The sequence below is a fragment of the Mobula birostris genome, chromosome 23, assembly GCF_030028105.1.
Source record: "Mobula birostris isolate sMobBir1 chromosome 23, sMobBir1.hap1, whole genome shotgun sequence".
In the NCBI taxonomy this organism is placed as follows: Eukaryota; Metazoa; Chordata; class Chondrichthyes; order Myliobatiformes; family Myliobatidae; genus Mobula; species Mobula birostris.
Genome location: NC_092392.1, coordinates 26275123 through 26293152, shown reverse-complemented (window position 1 = coordinate 26293152; position 18030 = coordinate 26275123). Strand labels below are relative to the sequence as shown.

At 40.0% G+C, this 18030-nt stretch overlaps 1 protein-coding gene across 1 annotated transcript in view; it reads left to right on the top strand.

Annotated features, from left to right (window-relative positions):
- The window catches only part of LOC140186900 (rab GDP dissociation inhibitor beta), a 30858-nt gene extending 16848 nt beyond the window's left edge, over positions 1–14010 (top strand). Inside the window, exons 4-11 of the mRNA XM_072241658.1 lie at positions 628–762; positions 2022–2220; positions 5798–5929; positions 9194–9293; positions 10285–10456; positions 10854–10998; positions 12556–12610; positions 13374–14010. Of these exons, the coding sequence (XP_072097759.1) occupies positions 628–762; positions 2022–2220; positions 5798–5929; positions 9194–9293; positions 10285–10456; positions 10854–10998; positions 12556–12610; positions 13374–13538 (1103 nt within the window). The 3' untranslated portion in view covers positions 13539–14010. The remainder of the gene's footprint in view (positions 1–627; positions 763–2021; positions 2221–5797; positions 5930–9193; positions 9294–10284; positions 10457–10853; positions 10999–12555; positions 12611–13373) is intronic.
- Positions 14011–18030: the final 4020 nt, after the last annotated feature.

Here is an 18030-nt window from a genome sequence, read left to right as displayed (position 1 = left end):
TCTTGGGGGCAGGTCTCGTACAGCCTCTTCTGAAACCATAGAACTAGTGTGGATGCAAATTATTCTTGACCCCTATAAATTGCCATGTTGCATAGGGCAGCATGGTAACCTAGCACTTAGCGCAATCTTGTAACAGTAATCACCGATCGGGGTTCGATTCCCACTGCTATTTGTAAGGAGTTTGTACATTCTGTCCGTGACCAGGCACATTTCCTCTGGGTGCTTCAGCTTCTCCCACATTCTAAAGATGTATATTTAGGTTAGTGAGTTGTGGATAAATTGTGTTGGTGTTGATATTTGGCGACACATGCACGCTACTCAGCACAATCTTGGCTGATTTGATTTGACGGAAACAACTCGTATGTTTTGAAGTACATGTGACAAAGCTAATCTTTAAATCTTCGTAGGGCAGATTGTAACTTGGGTGCAGATTGTTACACCACTAATAATACACAAGCAGCTGAATGACTGGCATATTAACCATGACTAGGTGTTCTGTAATCCTGGGTTCAACCCTGTCTAAAGGAAAAGCAAAGAGCTCAATTTTCTCCATTTCTTTTCTTTTTTTCCCTTTTTTTTTTACTAAAATTTGACATGGATTCAAAATATATAATGTTCTCTTTGCAGGTCAACTTGTGAAGATGCTGCTGTATACAGAGGTCACCCGTTACCTTGATTTTAAGGTTGTTGAAGGCAGCTATGTTTACAAAAAAGGCAAAATCTACAAAGTCCCATCCACTGAGAAAGAAGCTGTGGGTTCCAGTGAGTAAAAAAAAATTGTTAAAGAATATGGGGGATAACTGGCGTATGTTGTCGATATAATTCAGAAAGTTAGTTTCTGCAGAACACTTGACCCAATTGAAAATCATGTTTTGTTTTGTTCAGAAACTTCTTTGTGGGATGGAGTGTGGAATCTTGGTGTTACCAGAGAATGAATTAACGCTTTAGTTTTGCAAATCAGCTTTGGGACTATTGGCCATAATTGTGGATAAATTGCATCATTTTGTAAATGATAAATGAAAACTTGAAACCTGAAATGAAAAGCTCTGAGCAGGTCAGTTGGTATCTGTGACAAGGGAAATACAAGTAGTTGTGTCTTAGGTCGGTAAATTAGCACAGGAGTTGGAGCTGCTGCTATGCAGCTCTAGTGATGCAAGTTCCATCCAGGCCTTGTGCTGACTGTGTATATTTCTTTAGATGCTTAATGTGCCTTGGGTTAATTGGTTACTGTAAAATATCCCTAATGTTGATGCAGGAGAATCTGTATGTGGGTGTTGATGGTAAGCGAAAAGGTTATAGAGAACAGGATATGGGAATGAACTGATTGGGGTGTTTTGAGAGCCAACATAGACTAAAATGTGTCCTGCAAAAAGTTAACCTTAAAGTTAGATATCAGTTGACCTTAATGTTAGTGAAGATAGCAAAAAGTTAACCTTAAAGTTAGATATCAGTTGACCTTAATGTTAGTGAAGATAGCATCATTCCATAGATGCTGCCTGACCTGCTGAGCTCCTTCAGCATTTTGTGTGTATTAATCTTAAAAGATAGCTCATTTTCTGTTTTTGGATAGGGTTGTTTATTGGTCTGCATCTTTTAAAATGAGCCACGCTTGATTGCAGATTTACTGATTCTAACACATGACAAACTGAAAAACTATTTTCAATTGTTAGAAGTTTAATCAAAGTTTTTAAATTCAGTGAATTGCTGTTACTTTTTAACCAGTGAATTAACAACTTTGCTTATGTAATGAAACTCCACTAAGGCATTAATTCTGAGTCTCAGTAACCTAGATATTAATGCTTAATATGTATTAATATACTGCTGCTTCCTGTCTATTCCACTGATAACTTTCCCACTGGCTCAGCAAAATTTATAGTGCAGCAGCAATAACAATTGAGTAGGTATTTGGTTTCTAATCTTTTTGAATGGTGGCAAAGGGTGTTACCATTGTTTAGCGTTTCTGAGCTGTAGAATTGTCTCCACAATATATTTGGCTGAAATGTGAACTTTTTGTTCTGTAGGTATGCTTGGCCTTATGGACAAGAATAGATATAGGAAGTTTTTACAGCGTGTTTTTCTTTATGATGAAAATGACCCCTCAACTTGGGATGGTTATCACCCCAAAGAGACAACCATGAGAAGCGTATTTGAGAAATGTAATTTGGGGAAAGATGTCATGGATTTCACGGGCCATGCCCTGGCTTTATATAGGACTGATGAGTAAGTGTTAAACATGAATGATTCTGTCTATCTTGTTATTTCTGATTGATTTAACTACTGCAATGTAACTTGTTTGACATACAGTGCCTATAAAATGTATTATCTTCGGAAGTTTTCATGTTTTATTGTTTTACAACATTGGATCACAGTGGATTTAATTTGACTTTTTAACACTGATCAACAGAAAATACTCTTTTGTGTCAAAGTGAAAACAGATTGCAAATTAGTCTAAATTTACTACAGTAGAGTTACCAGGACGATGTTTCAAACTCTATGGTAAGTTGGCACTCTCGATGTTGGCAGTGGGCTTGGAGTGGCGACAAGGTGGGAGGATAGGTATGTCATCGGGGTCATCAGGTGGGCACCCTCCTTTGATGTTTCGTTGATAAGCCTATGACGTCTCCAGAGGGCTCAACGGTGCTACCTGGCATCTAGATAACCCCCCTCAGTTCCATACCCTCCTGTCTTCATCTTGCAGCCCAGTTGTTGGCTTTCCTTTTAATCCAAATCCAATTGCTGCTTTCTTCTGCTGCATTTGACAAGGACTTGATTGCTTGTTGGAGGGAGTGACCCCTCACCCCCATCTTCTTCAATAGACTGGTCATAGATGTAGCAACGAATCCCCTGCATCCCACTTCTACAGGGAAAATCTTGGTCTTCCAGCCATTCTGGGCAGCTTCAGTTGCCAATTCAGAGTACTTGGTCTTTTTCCTCTCATCAGCTTCTTTGACACCATCTTCCCATGGTACTGTCAATTCCACAACATATGCCATCTTGGCTGTTGTGGACCACAGGACCATGTCTGGCCGGAGTGTTGTAGCCGCAATGTCTGGGGGAAACACGAGCTTTTTTTCCAAGTCCATGTCCATTTTCCAATCTCGAGCAACTTGCAGAATGCAACATCTTTTTATGTTATATGGTGCTCTGGAGGTTGGCCTGCTGGTACAAATTGTGTGATGTGGACATTTCTTGCCGATGTTTGTGGGAGAGCATTTGTGGTGATTCGCCTCTGTTCCAAGATTGATACCAGCTGTCTGAGAACTTGGTTATGCTGCCAAGTGTACGGCCCCTGGGTGAGGCTCGTGGCAATTGTCAAATACAAAATAATTGCATAATTACTCATTCCCTTCAAGTCAGTATTTAGTAGATGCGCCTTTGGCAACAATTATAGCCTTGAGTCTGTATGGATAGGTCTATCAGTTTTGCACATCTGGACACTGCAGTTTTTCACCATTCTTTATAAAACTGCTCAAGCTCTGTCAGATTGAATGGGGATCGTGACTGAACAGTCCTTTTCAAGTCCAGCTGCAAATTCTCAATTGGATTGAGGTCTGGACTCTGACATGGCCACTCCAGGACATTAACTTTGTTTTTAAGCCATTCCTGTGTAGCTTTGGCTTTTTGCTTGGGTTCATCGTCTTGTTGGAAAACAAATCTCAAGTTACAGTTCTCTTGCAGGCTGCATCAGGTTTTCCTCCAAGATTTCCCTGTATTTTGTGCATTCATTTTATCCGCCACCTTCACAAGCTTTCCAGGGCCTGCTACAATGAAGCACTCCCACAGCATGATGCAGCCACCACCATGCTTCACAGTAGTGCTGGTGTGTTTTTGATGATGTGCAGTGTTTGGCTTATGCCAAACATAGCATTTAGTTTGATGGCCAAAAAGCTCATAGGACCTTCTTCCAGCTGACTTCAGACTTTCCCACGTGTTTTCTGGAAAACTCTAGCTGAGATTTGTTTTTTTTTCCAACAGTGGCTTTCTCATTGCCACTCTCCCATAAAGCTGCGACTGAAGCACCTGGGCAACAGTTGTTGTATGGGCAGTCTTTCCCACCTCGGCCACTGAAGCTTGTAACTGCTCCAGAGCTGTCATAAGTCTCTAGGTGGCCTCCCTCACTAGTCCCCTTCTTGCATGGTCACTCAGTGTTTGAGGATGGCCTGCTCTAGGCAGATGTACAGCTGCGCCATATTCTTTCCATTTCTTAATGACTGACTTAACTTTACTCCAAAGGATATTCAGTGTCTTAGAAATTTTCTTGTATCCGTTTCCTGACCTGTGGTTTTCAATAACCTTTTTGCAGAGTTACTTGGAGGTTCTTTTGTCTTCATGGTGTAATTTTTGCCAGGATACTGACTCACCAGCAGTTGGACCTTCCAGATGCAGGTGTATTTTTACTGCAGTCAGTTGAAACACCTTGACTGCACACAGTGATCTCCATTTCACTAATTATGTGACTTCTAAAACCAGTTAGCTGCACTGGTGGTGATTGGTATGTCACATTAAAGAGGCTGAATACTTATGCAATCAATTATTTTGTATTATAATTTGTAATTAATTTAGATCACTTTGTAGAGATCTGTTTCACTTTGACAAGTCTTTTTTTTGACACTGATCAACTGGAAAAAAACATTTAAATTATTCAACTGATTCAATGTTGTAAAGCAATAAATAATGAAAACTTCTGGAGGGTGAACTTTTTATAGACACTGTACAAGCCCTGTATGTTATTCCTAATTGATCTAATTTAGTCTCGTGCTTTATCATTTTAGCAGTTAATAGTAGCAAAAAAAGCTGATGCACGTTTCCTTATGATTGTGGCTGAACATCTGCCTGCATACCAAGTACCTGCTCTCTTCCCATAAACATTGATGTATTTTGAAATCTGTGCCTCTAGTTATATTGAATATTATGGCTTGCACAAGTGAATTCCACAAATTCACCTCCTTCTGCCCTAAATGTTTTGCCTTGTATCTTGAGACTCTTGACTCTAGTTTTAAATCCCCCTTTTGCCAAAAGAAATCTCCTCATGGCATCTGGCCTTTAAAGCTGTCAGAATGTTATTTAAATATTGTCTCTCCAATTTGTTTTAATGAAAGCAGACCTAGATGACCAGTTTGTCTATAATAGACCCACCATCCCAGTAACTGGACTTGTGAAACGTAGCACAAAATGCCACGAAGGGGTGCCATTGTCTTCCAGGCTTGGGATTGTCTTCTACTTGACTACCAAAGTGTTTTCATTAAATTTGGTCCATTTTGAATTTGCAGGATTATATTCCCAGATTGGTTAAATTTCATGCTGGGATAAGGTGTCTCAGTCCTGAACATTACCAAAGCCCTGGCCAGGACAATCCCTGTCTCCAGTGAGTGCAGTCGGTTTTGAAGCATTTGTGCTTTTTCTTTCCTCCCCCATTTGATTGTATTCAGTGCAAGTTTCCGATTTGTATTTGATGTCTTTGCTTTTTTCTACATCTATTCAATTTTTCTTGATTGAACAATGTCCATCTCTTCGACTTAATCTGGTGGTTTGGGAATTTTTCATTTACCAATGCCTACCGAAGCTACAGTTCTGTGGTTTAGACTCTGTGCATCATTTACTTAATTACTGTGAGACATCTGCCATATTAGGAATATGTATTTTAATCTCTGCCCTTTGGGAGAAGCAGGCTTCAATGCTGCTGCCACTTCCTGTGAGTGAGGTTGTAAATCTGCTGGTGTTGTCTGACACCTGTTATACTCTGACCCTGTGATTATTTTTTAATGTTTTCTGAAAATAATTTTCATCCCTTTTTCAGTTACCTTGACCAGCCTTGCCTTGAGACGATAAACAGGATTAAACTTTATAGTGAATCGCTAGCTCGCTATGGGAAAAGTCCATACCTTTATCCACTTTATGGCCTTGGAGAGTTGCCTCAAGGTTTTGCCAGGTGAGAATTCTAACTGAGCTGTTTGTCTATGAAATTAATAAATGAACTATTAATTGTCATCTTTAGCAAAGTGGAACATTCTGTGAAGTACTCTAGAAAGGCCACAGTAAATGCATTTATAGGTAATTTGAGTATTGTCTTTATACTGTAATAATGAGCATTGAATTGTAGCCCAATCTCAAACATTTTTCTTTGCCACTTGGAAGATACTAAGCATCTACTAGAGGCTTATGTACAGTGCCAAGTCCACACTAGCCTATAGTGACTTCTAAAGGTTTTGCTTCAATAGATACACTTGAGGGTTGCAAATTTTGGTACCTTTTTTTTTGTATGGCCCATTCCTGTTTGAGAAACAAAGTAAACACCACCTCTTTGAAGAGTTATCTAAGTAGCTTATACCATCTTAATATTTTTTTCTTGTCCCTGTATCCCAAAACAAAAGAAATCCACTTCAGAGAATACTTCCACATAATTTTTTTTACTGGATTGGAGACTATAAAACATAAGAGCAGTATTGGGCTATTCCATCATGGCTGATCTCAGATTCCACTCCACCCCGTATACCTGCCTTCTCAGTTTTGAGGCTGTGCCCTCTAGTTCTGGATACCCTTGCCCTAGGAAACATCCTCTCCATATCCACCCTACCTAATCCATTCAACATTCCGTAGGTTTCAATGAGATCCCCCCCCCCCCCACATTCTTCTAAATTCCAGTAAGTACAGGCTCAAAGGTACCAAATGCTCCTTGTATGTCAACCCCTTCATTCCCAGAATCATCCTCATGAGCCTCCTCTGGACTCTCTCCAATGACAACACATTATTTCTAAGATATGGGTTTCAAAACTTTTGACAATGCTGCAAATTCGGCTGGCCTATTGTCTTATAAAGGCTCAGCATTAATTCTTTGCTTTTACATTCTATTCCCCTTAAAATAAATGCCAACATTGCATTTGCCTCCTTTACCACAGACTTAACCTGTAAATTAACCTTCTGGGAATCTTGCATGAGGACTCTTAAGTTCCTCTGCACCTGATGTCTGAACCTTCTCCCTGTTTAGCTAATAGTCTGTAATTTTGTTATTTTACCAAAATGCATTATTGTGTATTTCCCAGCACTGTATTCCATCTGCCATCTTTTTGCCCATTCTTCCAATTTGTTTAAGTCCTGCTGCAATCACATTGCTTCCTCAGCACTACCTACCCTCGACCTATCTTCATTTCATCTGCAAACTTTGCCACAAAGCCATCAATTCCATTATCCAAATCATAGACAAACAATATGAAAAGTAGTGGTCCATTACTGACTCCCAAGGAACAGCACTAGTCACTGGCAACCAACCAGAAAAGGCCCCTTTTATTCCCACTCGTTGCTTCCTGGCTGTCAACCATTCCTCTATCCACGCTGATTTCTTTCCTGAAACACCAAAGGGCTTTATCTTTTTAAGCAGCCTCATGTGGTACCTTATCAAATGCCTTCTGAAGATCCAAGTAAATGGCATCCATTGCCTCTTCTTTGTCCACCCTGCTTGTTACTTCCTTGAAGAACTCTAACACATTGTCAGGCAAGTGCTCAAGTGCCTTTTGTCTTTTGGTGTCTGCATCTCTGGCTGCTTCCAATACTCAGGTTAATAGTTTTGCCACTGCAGCCTGGTGCCCAATGTATAGATCTTTGTTCCTTTCAAACATTTCACCCATTCCTTGTCTTCCAGCTAGTCTTGCTTGTTGGTTGTATCCCTTAATCTTTGCGTAACATTTACAAAACTGCCCAAACAAATGAAGGTACTGTATACGTATATAATTCCTGTGTGTCGTCTACAGAGAGACCGTCTGGCATTTATGTAACACTGCCTTCTGAAATTGTTTTGCATACAACTCTGGAGAGGAGAACCAGGAATGAACAATAAAGGGTGGCTTTACCAACAATACCTGTATCCCAGAAACCAATAAACGGAAAGATTAGTTGTTTTCAAATGCCATATGATTAGATGATTTTTAGGACCCACCATGCTTTGCTAAGCTACCACAATATTAATAGCTTAGCAAAATATGAATGGTCTTTCATTATAGCAATATTAATGTTAAAAGATTCTTTGTGGAATTGAGGAAAATTTCTCCAGGACTTTGGTTAAGTAAAATATGTGACAGAAGTCTGGTGGTATTGTACTAATTACCTTTGATTCATATTATACTTATGGTAGCATTTTAAATTTTACTTTGCATATGACAGCTGTGTCACATTTTGTTTACGTCCCAGTAGTGTGAAATGAAGCTTTCAGTAGTGTAATTACATAATGAAATTTCAGTTATTTACCAGAGTAGCGCACACAATGCTAGGGGAACTCAGCAGGTCAGGCAGCATCTATGAAAATGAATAAACAATCAATGTTTTGGGCCAAGACCCTTCCTCAGGATGGGAAGGGAAGGGGGAATAAGCCAGAATAAGAAGGTGGGGGAGGGGAAGTACCACCAGCTAGGTGGTGATGGATGAAGCCAGGTGTGTGGGGGTGGGGGATGCACCAAGAAGGTGAGAAGTGGTGGATGGTAAAGGGCGAGTGAAGGAGGAATCTGATAGGAGGGGAGAGTGGACCATGGGAGAAAGGGAAGGAGGAGGGGCACTGGGGGAGGTGATAGGTAGGTGAGGAGAAGAGATAAGAGGCCAATGTGGGAAATAGAAGGGGGAGGGGCAAAGAAGGAAAATTACCAGAAAGAGAAATTGATGTTCATGCCATCAGGTTGGAGGCTACCTAGACAGAGTATGAGGTGTTTTTCCCCCAACCTGAGAGTGGCCTCATCATGGCAGTGGAGAAGGCCATGGACTGACATGTCAGACTATGAATGGGGATTGGAGTTAAAGTTAATGTTGCTCTGGATTTCCAGCATCTGCAGAATCGCGTGTATTCAATATTTATTCTGCTTATAGGTTTCTCTGCAAGTTTTGGATTCTATGCTTAGTTATTTTTAAGATGGAGGAAACATTTCTCAAGTATCTAAATACACAATGAGTATAAGAGAAACACTAATGGTTTTGCCTGTGTAGGCCCAAGCTGAGTGTCAGGAAATGATAATGACTTATAAAATTCATTAATCATAATGAAATTAATTTAATTTGTATGCTTGGATTAAAATGTTCAAATCTACATTATTTCTCAATTTTTTTGCTGAGGTAGAACAGTGATCACTTAAGGATTGCTATTAAGAGCTTGATACTGCCTCTAGATACATGCGTATTGAGAAGACTTGTTGAAAACAAGGTTTTCCTTTCCTAGGTTGAGTGCCATTTACGGTGGGACCTATATGTTAAACAAGCCTATTGAAGAGATCGTAATGGAAAATGGGCGTGTGGTTGGAGTGAAGTCTGAAGGAGAGGTGAGAACTTAAGCTTTGCTAGCTTAAATCTGGTTTAATCAGGACTCCCAAATACTAAAACTTGAGTTCAACTAGTTTGGATATTTGTTTTAGCACAATTTTGAGATGTTGTTCCTTGCACACATGGAGCAGCATTTTTTTGCCTTTTTTGTAGTGCTTGATTTTTTTTAAACGAGGCAGAGTTGCTAGCTCGACACTGAAAAGTATTTAAGGAGCCGGCCGGATTCAAACTCGGGACCATTTGCCTCAAATCCAGTGCTGGCTGGCTAAATTTTTGATTTGCTGTAGGTTTAATAGGCGGAAGTGGCCACTTCTGCTACCTCACAGAGCAATTCCATTCTCTCCATGAACTCCCTCCTCCAAACCCAAATTCTATAAATTTGTTCCAACTTGTGGTTTTAGCATAATGTCCTGATTTTTATAGTCTAAGCCTTCACCTATGAAAGCAAGCATGCCACAGATTATAATCCTCACTCCATCAACCTATTTTACCAAAGAATCACCCGTTCTTCAGAGCAACATCTGAATTTCTACTTTTAACCAAGCATGTGCAAGTTTCAGAAGTTGGTGTTGACTTCAGAAGAAATTACTTTCATCATTCCAATCATAGCTGAAATGAGTTCAAATGAGTTTTTTAAAAAAATCTGATGCTTTGATCTTGAAGCTTCACCTTTGTTGGCATTTGACATTGCCTCTCAAAGGTGTTTAAAACTTTGAATTCCAACAAAGCCAATTTGAATAAAGTGCACACCTTAACCAACATAATTTTATTTGAGATGCTGTGATTGGTTACCAATAAGTAAAAGATCAGTCCTCCATCTAGAATGCATGAAATCTTTTGAGTATTTAGGGATTTTTTTTTAGTGCATTTTGAGAAATTGGTGCTTTTCTACAAGAAATCCTTATTTTGGAAGTTGTCCATAAACCACTGCTTGCTGGCTGAGACCATTTTCTGTAAAACAGACTTGATTAAAATAGATTCTGTTTACAGATTGCACGCTGTAAGCAACTGATCTGTGACCCAAGTTATGTGCCTGACCGTGTGAAGAAAATTGGCCAGGTGATTCGAATCATCTGTATCTTGAACCACCCCATTAAGACCATAGCAGATGTAAATTCCTGTCAGATCATCATTCCACAAAATCAGGTCAACAGAAAATCTGGTGAGTAGTTTGCACAAATCTGCATTTCAATCTGCAGTTTGGGAAGCGAGTGCAAAGGCCTGCAGTGGACAATTTTGTTTGTGTATTTGTCCTCCCAAGGAAAGTCTGTGCCAACACCTTACAGCTGCAGTAGTTCACTGAACAAGCCAATTAAAAAGGTTTTTTCTTGGTCTTGGAATTATAATACATTTATGCCCCTTTACCTGGTTTACAGTATCGGTGGGGTTCTCATTACCAGCAGAAGATTTTTGCGGTATTAATGGCCATTAAATATCAGGACTAGAAAATGTAAAGACTGAGATTTCTAGAGCAGTAATACTTTGTAATCAATTGAAGAGTTTGAAATGTTACAAGTTACATTAATTTGTTTGGTCTCAATCTTTCAAACATTCCCTAGACATCTACATCTGCATGATATCCCATGCACACAATGTGGCTGCTCAAGGAAAGTTCATTGCCATCATTAGCACAACAGTGGAGACCAGTGATCCTGAAAATGAAATTCAACCAGCATTGGATCTTTTGGAGCCTGTGGATCAAAAGTAAGTTTATAATATTTTGCTCTTAAACCTGGGAAAAATGTTTATAAATCTTGATTAAAAATATATGGCAAGTAGTTTGAAGGAAGGATCTTTCATTCACTTTTAATGATCTGATTCAGTAAAGAGGCCAACTCCAAATATGGCACAAAATTCTTTTCATAACCTCGAGTTTATTTTGCCACTCTTTGTTGGTCTTAATATAATGATGAGACTCAAATTATACAGAAGCACTGTAGAACGTCTACTGTGGGATGTGTAGAGTTATTTTATTTACATATGCATGTCTAACTATTAGGCTGTTACATAATATCAAAAACTTGCTTGAGCTGTCATGATTAGGGCACAAAAAAAAAGACTATTATGATAAAATTCAGAGATAATTAGCATTAAAATCACTAAATCAGCACACCCATTGGAACACTTGAATTGAAACTTTGTCAAATTGTGGAATCTACACTTTAAATTGCAAACAGCATGTACCCATGTACACAAGTTCACAACTTCAAGTACCTTGGATCATGGGTAACATCTGATGGCACGAAACAGACATAAAAACAAGAATAGCAATGGCAAGAACAGCACTTACAGAAATGAGAAGCATCCTAACGAACAAGAAAATAGCAATTGACATCTGCCTTAGAACTCTCAGCTGCTACATTCTTCCTATATTGATGTATGGCCGCGAGTCATGGACCATCACAAATGCAATGGGGAAAAAGAATCAATGCAGCAGAGATGTGGTTCCTCAGAAGAATGCTATGCATATCATATATGGACAGGATAACTAACAAAGAAGTTCGACAGAGAAGGAAAACAAAATGTACATTATTTTAAAAAATCAGAAAACGGCAATCAAAATTCTTTGGACACATCATGCAAAGAGAGACATTAGAACATTTAGTTACAACTGGAAAGCTGGAAGGAAAAAGAAGCAGAGGCAGACAGAGAATGAAAATGATAGATGGAATAACATCATGGTTAGAAACAGGGGAGGCAACAACTACAATTCAGAGGATCAGGGACCGTGATGGATGGAGAGACATGATCGCCCACGCCGAACGGCAAGGCACCTGAATGAATGATGTACCCATGAGATGGTTTCTTCCACCCATCAGATCTGTATCACTGATTTCATGGTACATAATTACTTTTATCAGATGCTGGAGTTGAATGGTGCATCAGTACCTTGGCCTGATGTTCAGGTGTTGAACCTAAATATTTATTTTTATCGAATCTTTGAAAAGACAGATGAGGTAGGTCTTGTAGTTGTGTTGCCTCTTTGCTGGCAAGCCATTTCCTTTATTTTGAGAAGAGGGTGAGGAGGAGAATTAGGGGCAATGTCTAATAACATGCACGTCGTCTGTAGGCTTTGTGTCTGAAGAGATGTTAAAATTGCAAAATAATTTAGACAGTTAAGATGGTTTTATTATTAGATGCACAACTATGTAGCCTTGTCTCTTTTTAAATAATGTCCTTGAGCCTTTAGACTGGATTGCACTGGTCTGCGTATTCTTTCTGGGATCATTCATATGAAACAAAATTTTTAATCTCTTTCAGATTTGTTTGCATCAGTGATATGTATGTTCCAGTTGATTTGGGTACTGAAACACAGGTAAGAGGGTGTTGCTGTAAGTTACTGATCATTCTTGAAAATTCTATCAATGGAACTGTCATTTGAATCATAACAATTGGGTGCCATGATAGCATAGTGGTTATTGTGACACTTGTAGCTTGGGTTGTTAAACAGTTTAGAGTTCAATCCCAAAGTCTTTGGTAAGGAGTATGTCCTCCCCGTGGAATGTGTGGGTTTTCTCTGGGTGGTCCGGTTTCCTCCCACAGTTCAAACACCAGAACAGAGGGGAAGGAGGATGACTTCATCTATCATCTTCTAGCTGTCCTCCTCCTCCCTTCACTTTTTTTTTCTTCTGGCATCTTCCCCCTTCCTTTGCAGTCCTGAAGGAGGATCTTGGCCTGAAATATCAACTGTTCATTTCCATGGGTGCTGCCTGACCTACTGAGTTCCTCCAGCATTTTGTATGTTTTGATGAATGACAAATGTTAGATTTGCCAATGATGGTCAAATATCATGAGTAGTTGATCATTTATATGCGGGAATGGTTCAAGCAAGTAGACTAGTAGTCATATTCTACAAGCTGTTAGGCTAATAATCAGGATGGGGGCTCTTTGTTTAGGTTCTTGCGAGGTGGATTTCAGGTAATGGTACAGAATGTTCTGGTGCTGATCACGATAACTGAAAGCACACTGAACCAGAGGAGCTCACTAGTTTGGGGGAAGTAGATTGTTTTCTGCTAATCTGTCATTAAAGTGCTGAAGCATTCTTGTTTCTACTAATGGTTACTTTTGGTTTTTAATAGATCTTCATTTCAAGAACTTATGATGCAACCACCCACTTTGAGACCACCTGTGATGATATCAAGGATATTTACAGGAGGATGACGGGGGTCGATTTTGACTTTGAAGAAATGAAGCGCAAGCAGAATGACATCTTTGGAGAAGATGAGCAGAAAGAATCAAACTAAACCTGATGATCAGCTGGTGTCGAGGAGGTCTGCAGGCAAAGTTTGTAATGTGGGGGCTGCTTAATTTTAAATTGCATCTTCAAGATCCTGACAAGTATTGCACTGATTGTAGATGGTAACCCCATCATTTGTCTTTGGCATCATGTGTAAATTTTGCTGATATCTAAGGGGTGCTATTCAAAAAGATGACAGTTAGCTTGTGTCTCTTGTTCTGATCAAAGGTTTTGGAGAAGGGTTGCTGAGGGCAAAGTAGTGACTAAATTTGGATGCATTCTTTACTGTAAAATGGAAAGGTGTAAAAATGCTAAATTGATATTCCATAACTGTATGTGGAAGTATTTACTGCCACTTGCTTTAACATCAGCTGGAACATGTAATGGTTTAAAATTTCACTTACATAATTGACTAACTGTTCATGATGGATTGATTCTGTTTAGAACTGCGACTTCACAATAAAGTTGTATGTACCACCTGCCATTTCTAAATATTATAGAACCTTGTATGATTGTTCATCATTTTCACTTCTTGGATTCAAATAATTTGGGGTACATGCAGCTCCCTAGAGACTATATAAGGAACTGGAGTTGCAGCTTGATGATCTTCAGCTCATACGGGGGAATGAGGAGCCAGAGGAAGGTAGTCACCCCTAAGTTGCAGGGGGTAGGTGACTGGCAGGAGAGTAAAAGGCACTAGGCAGCCGGTGCAGAATATCTCTGTGACTGTTACCCCTCAATAATAAGTATAGTGCTTTTGATACTGTTGGGGTGGATGGGGGGCACCCTATCAGGGGAAGCCACAGCAACCAGGTCTCTGGCACTGAGTCTATCTCTGGCTCAGAAGGGAAGGGGGGAGATGAGGGGAGCAGTAGTGGTAGGAGATTCCATAGCTAGCAGAGCAGAAATCAGATTCTGTAGATGTGAAAGAGACACCTGGATGGTATGTTTGCCTCCCAGGTGCCAGGTTCAGGGATGTCTTGGATTGAGTCCACAACAGTCTAAAGGAGGATGGTGAACAGCCTGAAGTCATATTACTTATTAGTATTAGTGACATGGGTAGAAAAGGAGAGGAGGTCCTGAAGGGAGAATATATGGAGTTAGGTAGAAAGCTGAAAAGAAGGACCTTCGGGGTATTAATCTCTGGATTGCAGCCTTTGCCAGTGAGTAAGAATAGGCTGATTTGGCGGTAGATGTGTGGCGGAAGAGTTGGTGCAGGGGTCATGGTTTTAGATTGGGAAGGTATGAACTATACAAAAAGGTCGGGTTACACATGAACCTCGGGGACCTATATCCTTGCAGGCAGATTTGCTGGAGCTGTTCGGGGGCATTTAAACTAAATTGGCACAGCAGTGATAGGGCTGTTAGTTTACCAGCAGAGGTCATCTATAGTGAGACTGTCAGGAGGGACAGACAGGTGATAGGACAAAATGTGAGTGAGATGACTTAGTATAATAGGGGCCAAAATCAAAAAGGGTAGGGAATACAGGACTGAAGGTGTTTTATTTGAATCTGCACAGTATACGCATTAAGGTAGATGCACTTGTAGTTAAGAGATTGGCAGTTAAGATGTGTGCATCTCTAAATCATGGCTGTAAGAATATTATAGTTGGGAGCTTAACATCCATGGGTACACACCTTATTGAAAGGACAGGCAGAGGGATGGCGTGGGGTGGCTCTGATTTAAAAAAAATCAAATCCTTATAAGTGACATAAGATTGGATCTACCTTATGGGTAAAGTTGAACTGCAAGAGTAAAAGGAGCCTGATGGGATTTGTATACAAGTGTCTGAACAGTAGCCAAGACGTGGGCTACAGATTACAATGGGATGATGTAAAAAGGCAATGTTGCAGTAATCATGGGGGACTTCAATGTGCAGGTAGATTGGGAAATTCACAGTGATGCTGGATCCCAAGAGGGAATTTGTAGAATACCCATAAAATGTTTTTTTTTTTTTTAGAGCATCTTGTTGAGCCGCCTAGGGCATGGCAATTCTGAATTACATGTTATGTAATGACCCAGATTTGATTAGGGAACTTGAACCCTTGGGAGGGAGTAGTCTTAATCTGATAGAATTCACCCTGCAGTTTGAGAAGGATATGCTAAAATTGGATGTATCAGTATTACGTGGAGTAAAGGGAATTACAGAGAAATGAGAGAGGAGCTGGCAAAAGTTGTTTGGAAGGGGCCACTAGCAGGGACGATGGCAGACCAGCAATGGCTGGTGTTCCTCGGGAAAATTTGGAAGGTGCAGGAAAGATGCATTCCAAAAATGAAGTATTCTAGAGAGAGTTTGAGGCAATTTTGGCTGACAAGGGAAGTCAAAGTCAATAAAAGGAAAAGAGGTTATATAACATAGCAAAAACTACTGTGTAAGTAAGATGATCAGGAAGCTTTTAAGAACAAACAGAAGGCAGCTAGAAAAGCCATAAAGAGAGAAAAGATGAAATATGAAGTTAAGCTAGTCTATAAGGTAGTCTATAAGGATTTTTGAGAAATATAAACAGTAAAAGAGATGAGAATAGATAATCAGACTGCTAGAAAATGACACTGGAGTTTCACTGCCATTACTAAGTATTTTGCTTCAGTCTTCATTGTGGAAGACACTAGCAGACTGCCAGAAATGCAAGAATGGCAGGGGGCAGAAGTTGATATTAATAAGGAGAAGGCCCTTGGGAAGTTGAAAAGTTTGAAGGTAGACAAGTCATCTGGACCAGATGGACTACACCCCAAGGTTCTGAAAGAGGTAGCTGAGGAAATTGATGAGCCATTATTAATAATCTTTCAAGAACCAATAGATTTGAGAATGTTTCCTGAGGATTGGAAAACTGCAAATGGCTGTACACTTTTTAAGAAGGGAGGGAGCAGAAGAAAGGAAATTAGAGGCCAGTTAGCCTGACTTCAGTGTTGGAAAGATGTTAGAGTCCATAAAGGATGAGGTTTCAGGGTACTTGGAGGTACATGATAAAGTAGTTTCTAAAGGGGAAACCTTGCCTGACAAATCTGTTGGAATTTTGGGAAAATAACAGGCAGGATAGATAAAGGAGAGTCAGTGGTGGTGCTTATTTGGATTATCAGAAGGCTTTTGACAATGTGCCGCACATGTGGCTGCTTAGCAATATGAGAGCCCATGATTTTACGAGACAGATACTGGAGTAGACTGAATAGCAGGCAGCAAAGAATGGGAATAAAGGGGGCCTTTTTTTGGTTGGCTGCCAATGACTAATATGTGTCAGAGGGTCAGTGTTGGGACCGCTTCTTTTCACATTGTATGTCAATGATTTGGATGAAGGAATTGATATGGCTTTGTAGCTGAATTTGTGGATAATATGAAGATAGATGGAAGGGCAGGTAGTGTTGAGGAATCTGGTGTCTGCTGAAGGGCTTAAGACAATTGGAATGGGCAAAGAAGTCACAGATGGAATGTAATCTAGGGAAGTGCATGGTCATGCACTTCGTCAGAAGGAATAAAGAAGTGGACTATTTTGTATATGGGAGAAATTTAAAAATCGAATGTAGAGGGACTTGGGAGTCCTTAAACGAGATTCCCTAAAGGTTAGCTTGCAGATTGAGTTGGCAAGGAAGTCAAATGTGATGCTAGCATTCATATTGAGAGGACTTGGATACAAAACTGAGGATGTAATGCTAGGGCTTTATAAGGCATTGGTTAGACCACAGTTAGCAGTATTGTGAGGAGTTGTGGATCCCATATCAAAGGAAGGATGTGCTGGCATTGGAGAGGGTCGAGAGGAGGCTCATGAAAATGATCCCAGGAATGAATGGGTTAATGTATGAGGGTGTATCTGGTTCTGTACTCACTGGAGTTTAGAAGAAGGGTGGGGGGTGGAATCTCACTGAAACTTACCAAATATTGAGAGGTCTGGATTGAATGGATGTGGAGAAGATATTGGGGAGTCTAGCACCAGAGGGCATAGCCTCAGAAAAGAGAAATGTCCATTTAGAACAGAGATAATGAAAAATTTTGTTAGCCAGAAGGTGGTGAATCTGTGGACCAAGTCATTGGGTTAATTTAAGGCAGGTGTTGATAGGTTCTTGTGTAATCAGGACATCAAAGGTTTCAGGAAGAAGGCAGGAGAATGAGGTTGAGAGGGATAATAAATCAGCCATAATGGAATGGCAGAGTAGACTCAATGGGTTGAATGGGCCAATTCTGCTCCTAGGACTTAAGGCCTTGTACTTAGGATAAATCACATTTCAAAAACAAATCTCAAGCTGTAGATGATAAAAGCAATTTAGCCAAATGAGCTAGTTTCAGAACTAAATTGCAAGTCTTCCAAGTTACCTAATGGAGCTGAATTAGGCCATTCCATCATGGCTGATTTATTATCCTTCTCAACTCCATTCTCCTGCCTTCTCCCCATAGCCTTTGACACACTTACTAATCAAGAACTTATCAATCTCTGCTTTAAATATACCCAATGATAGGCCTCTACACCCATCTGTGTGAATGAATTCCACAGATTCACCACTCCTGGCT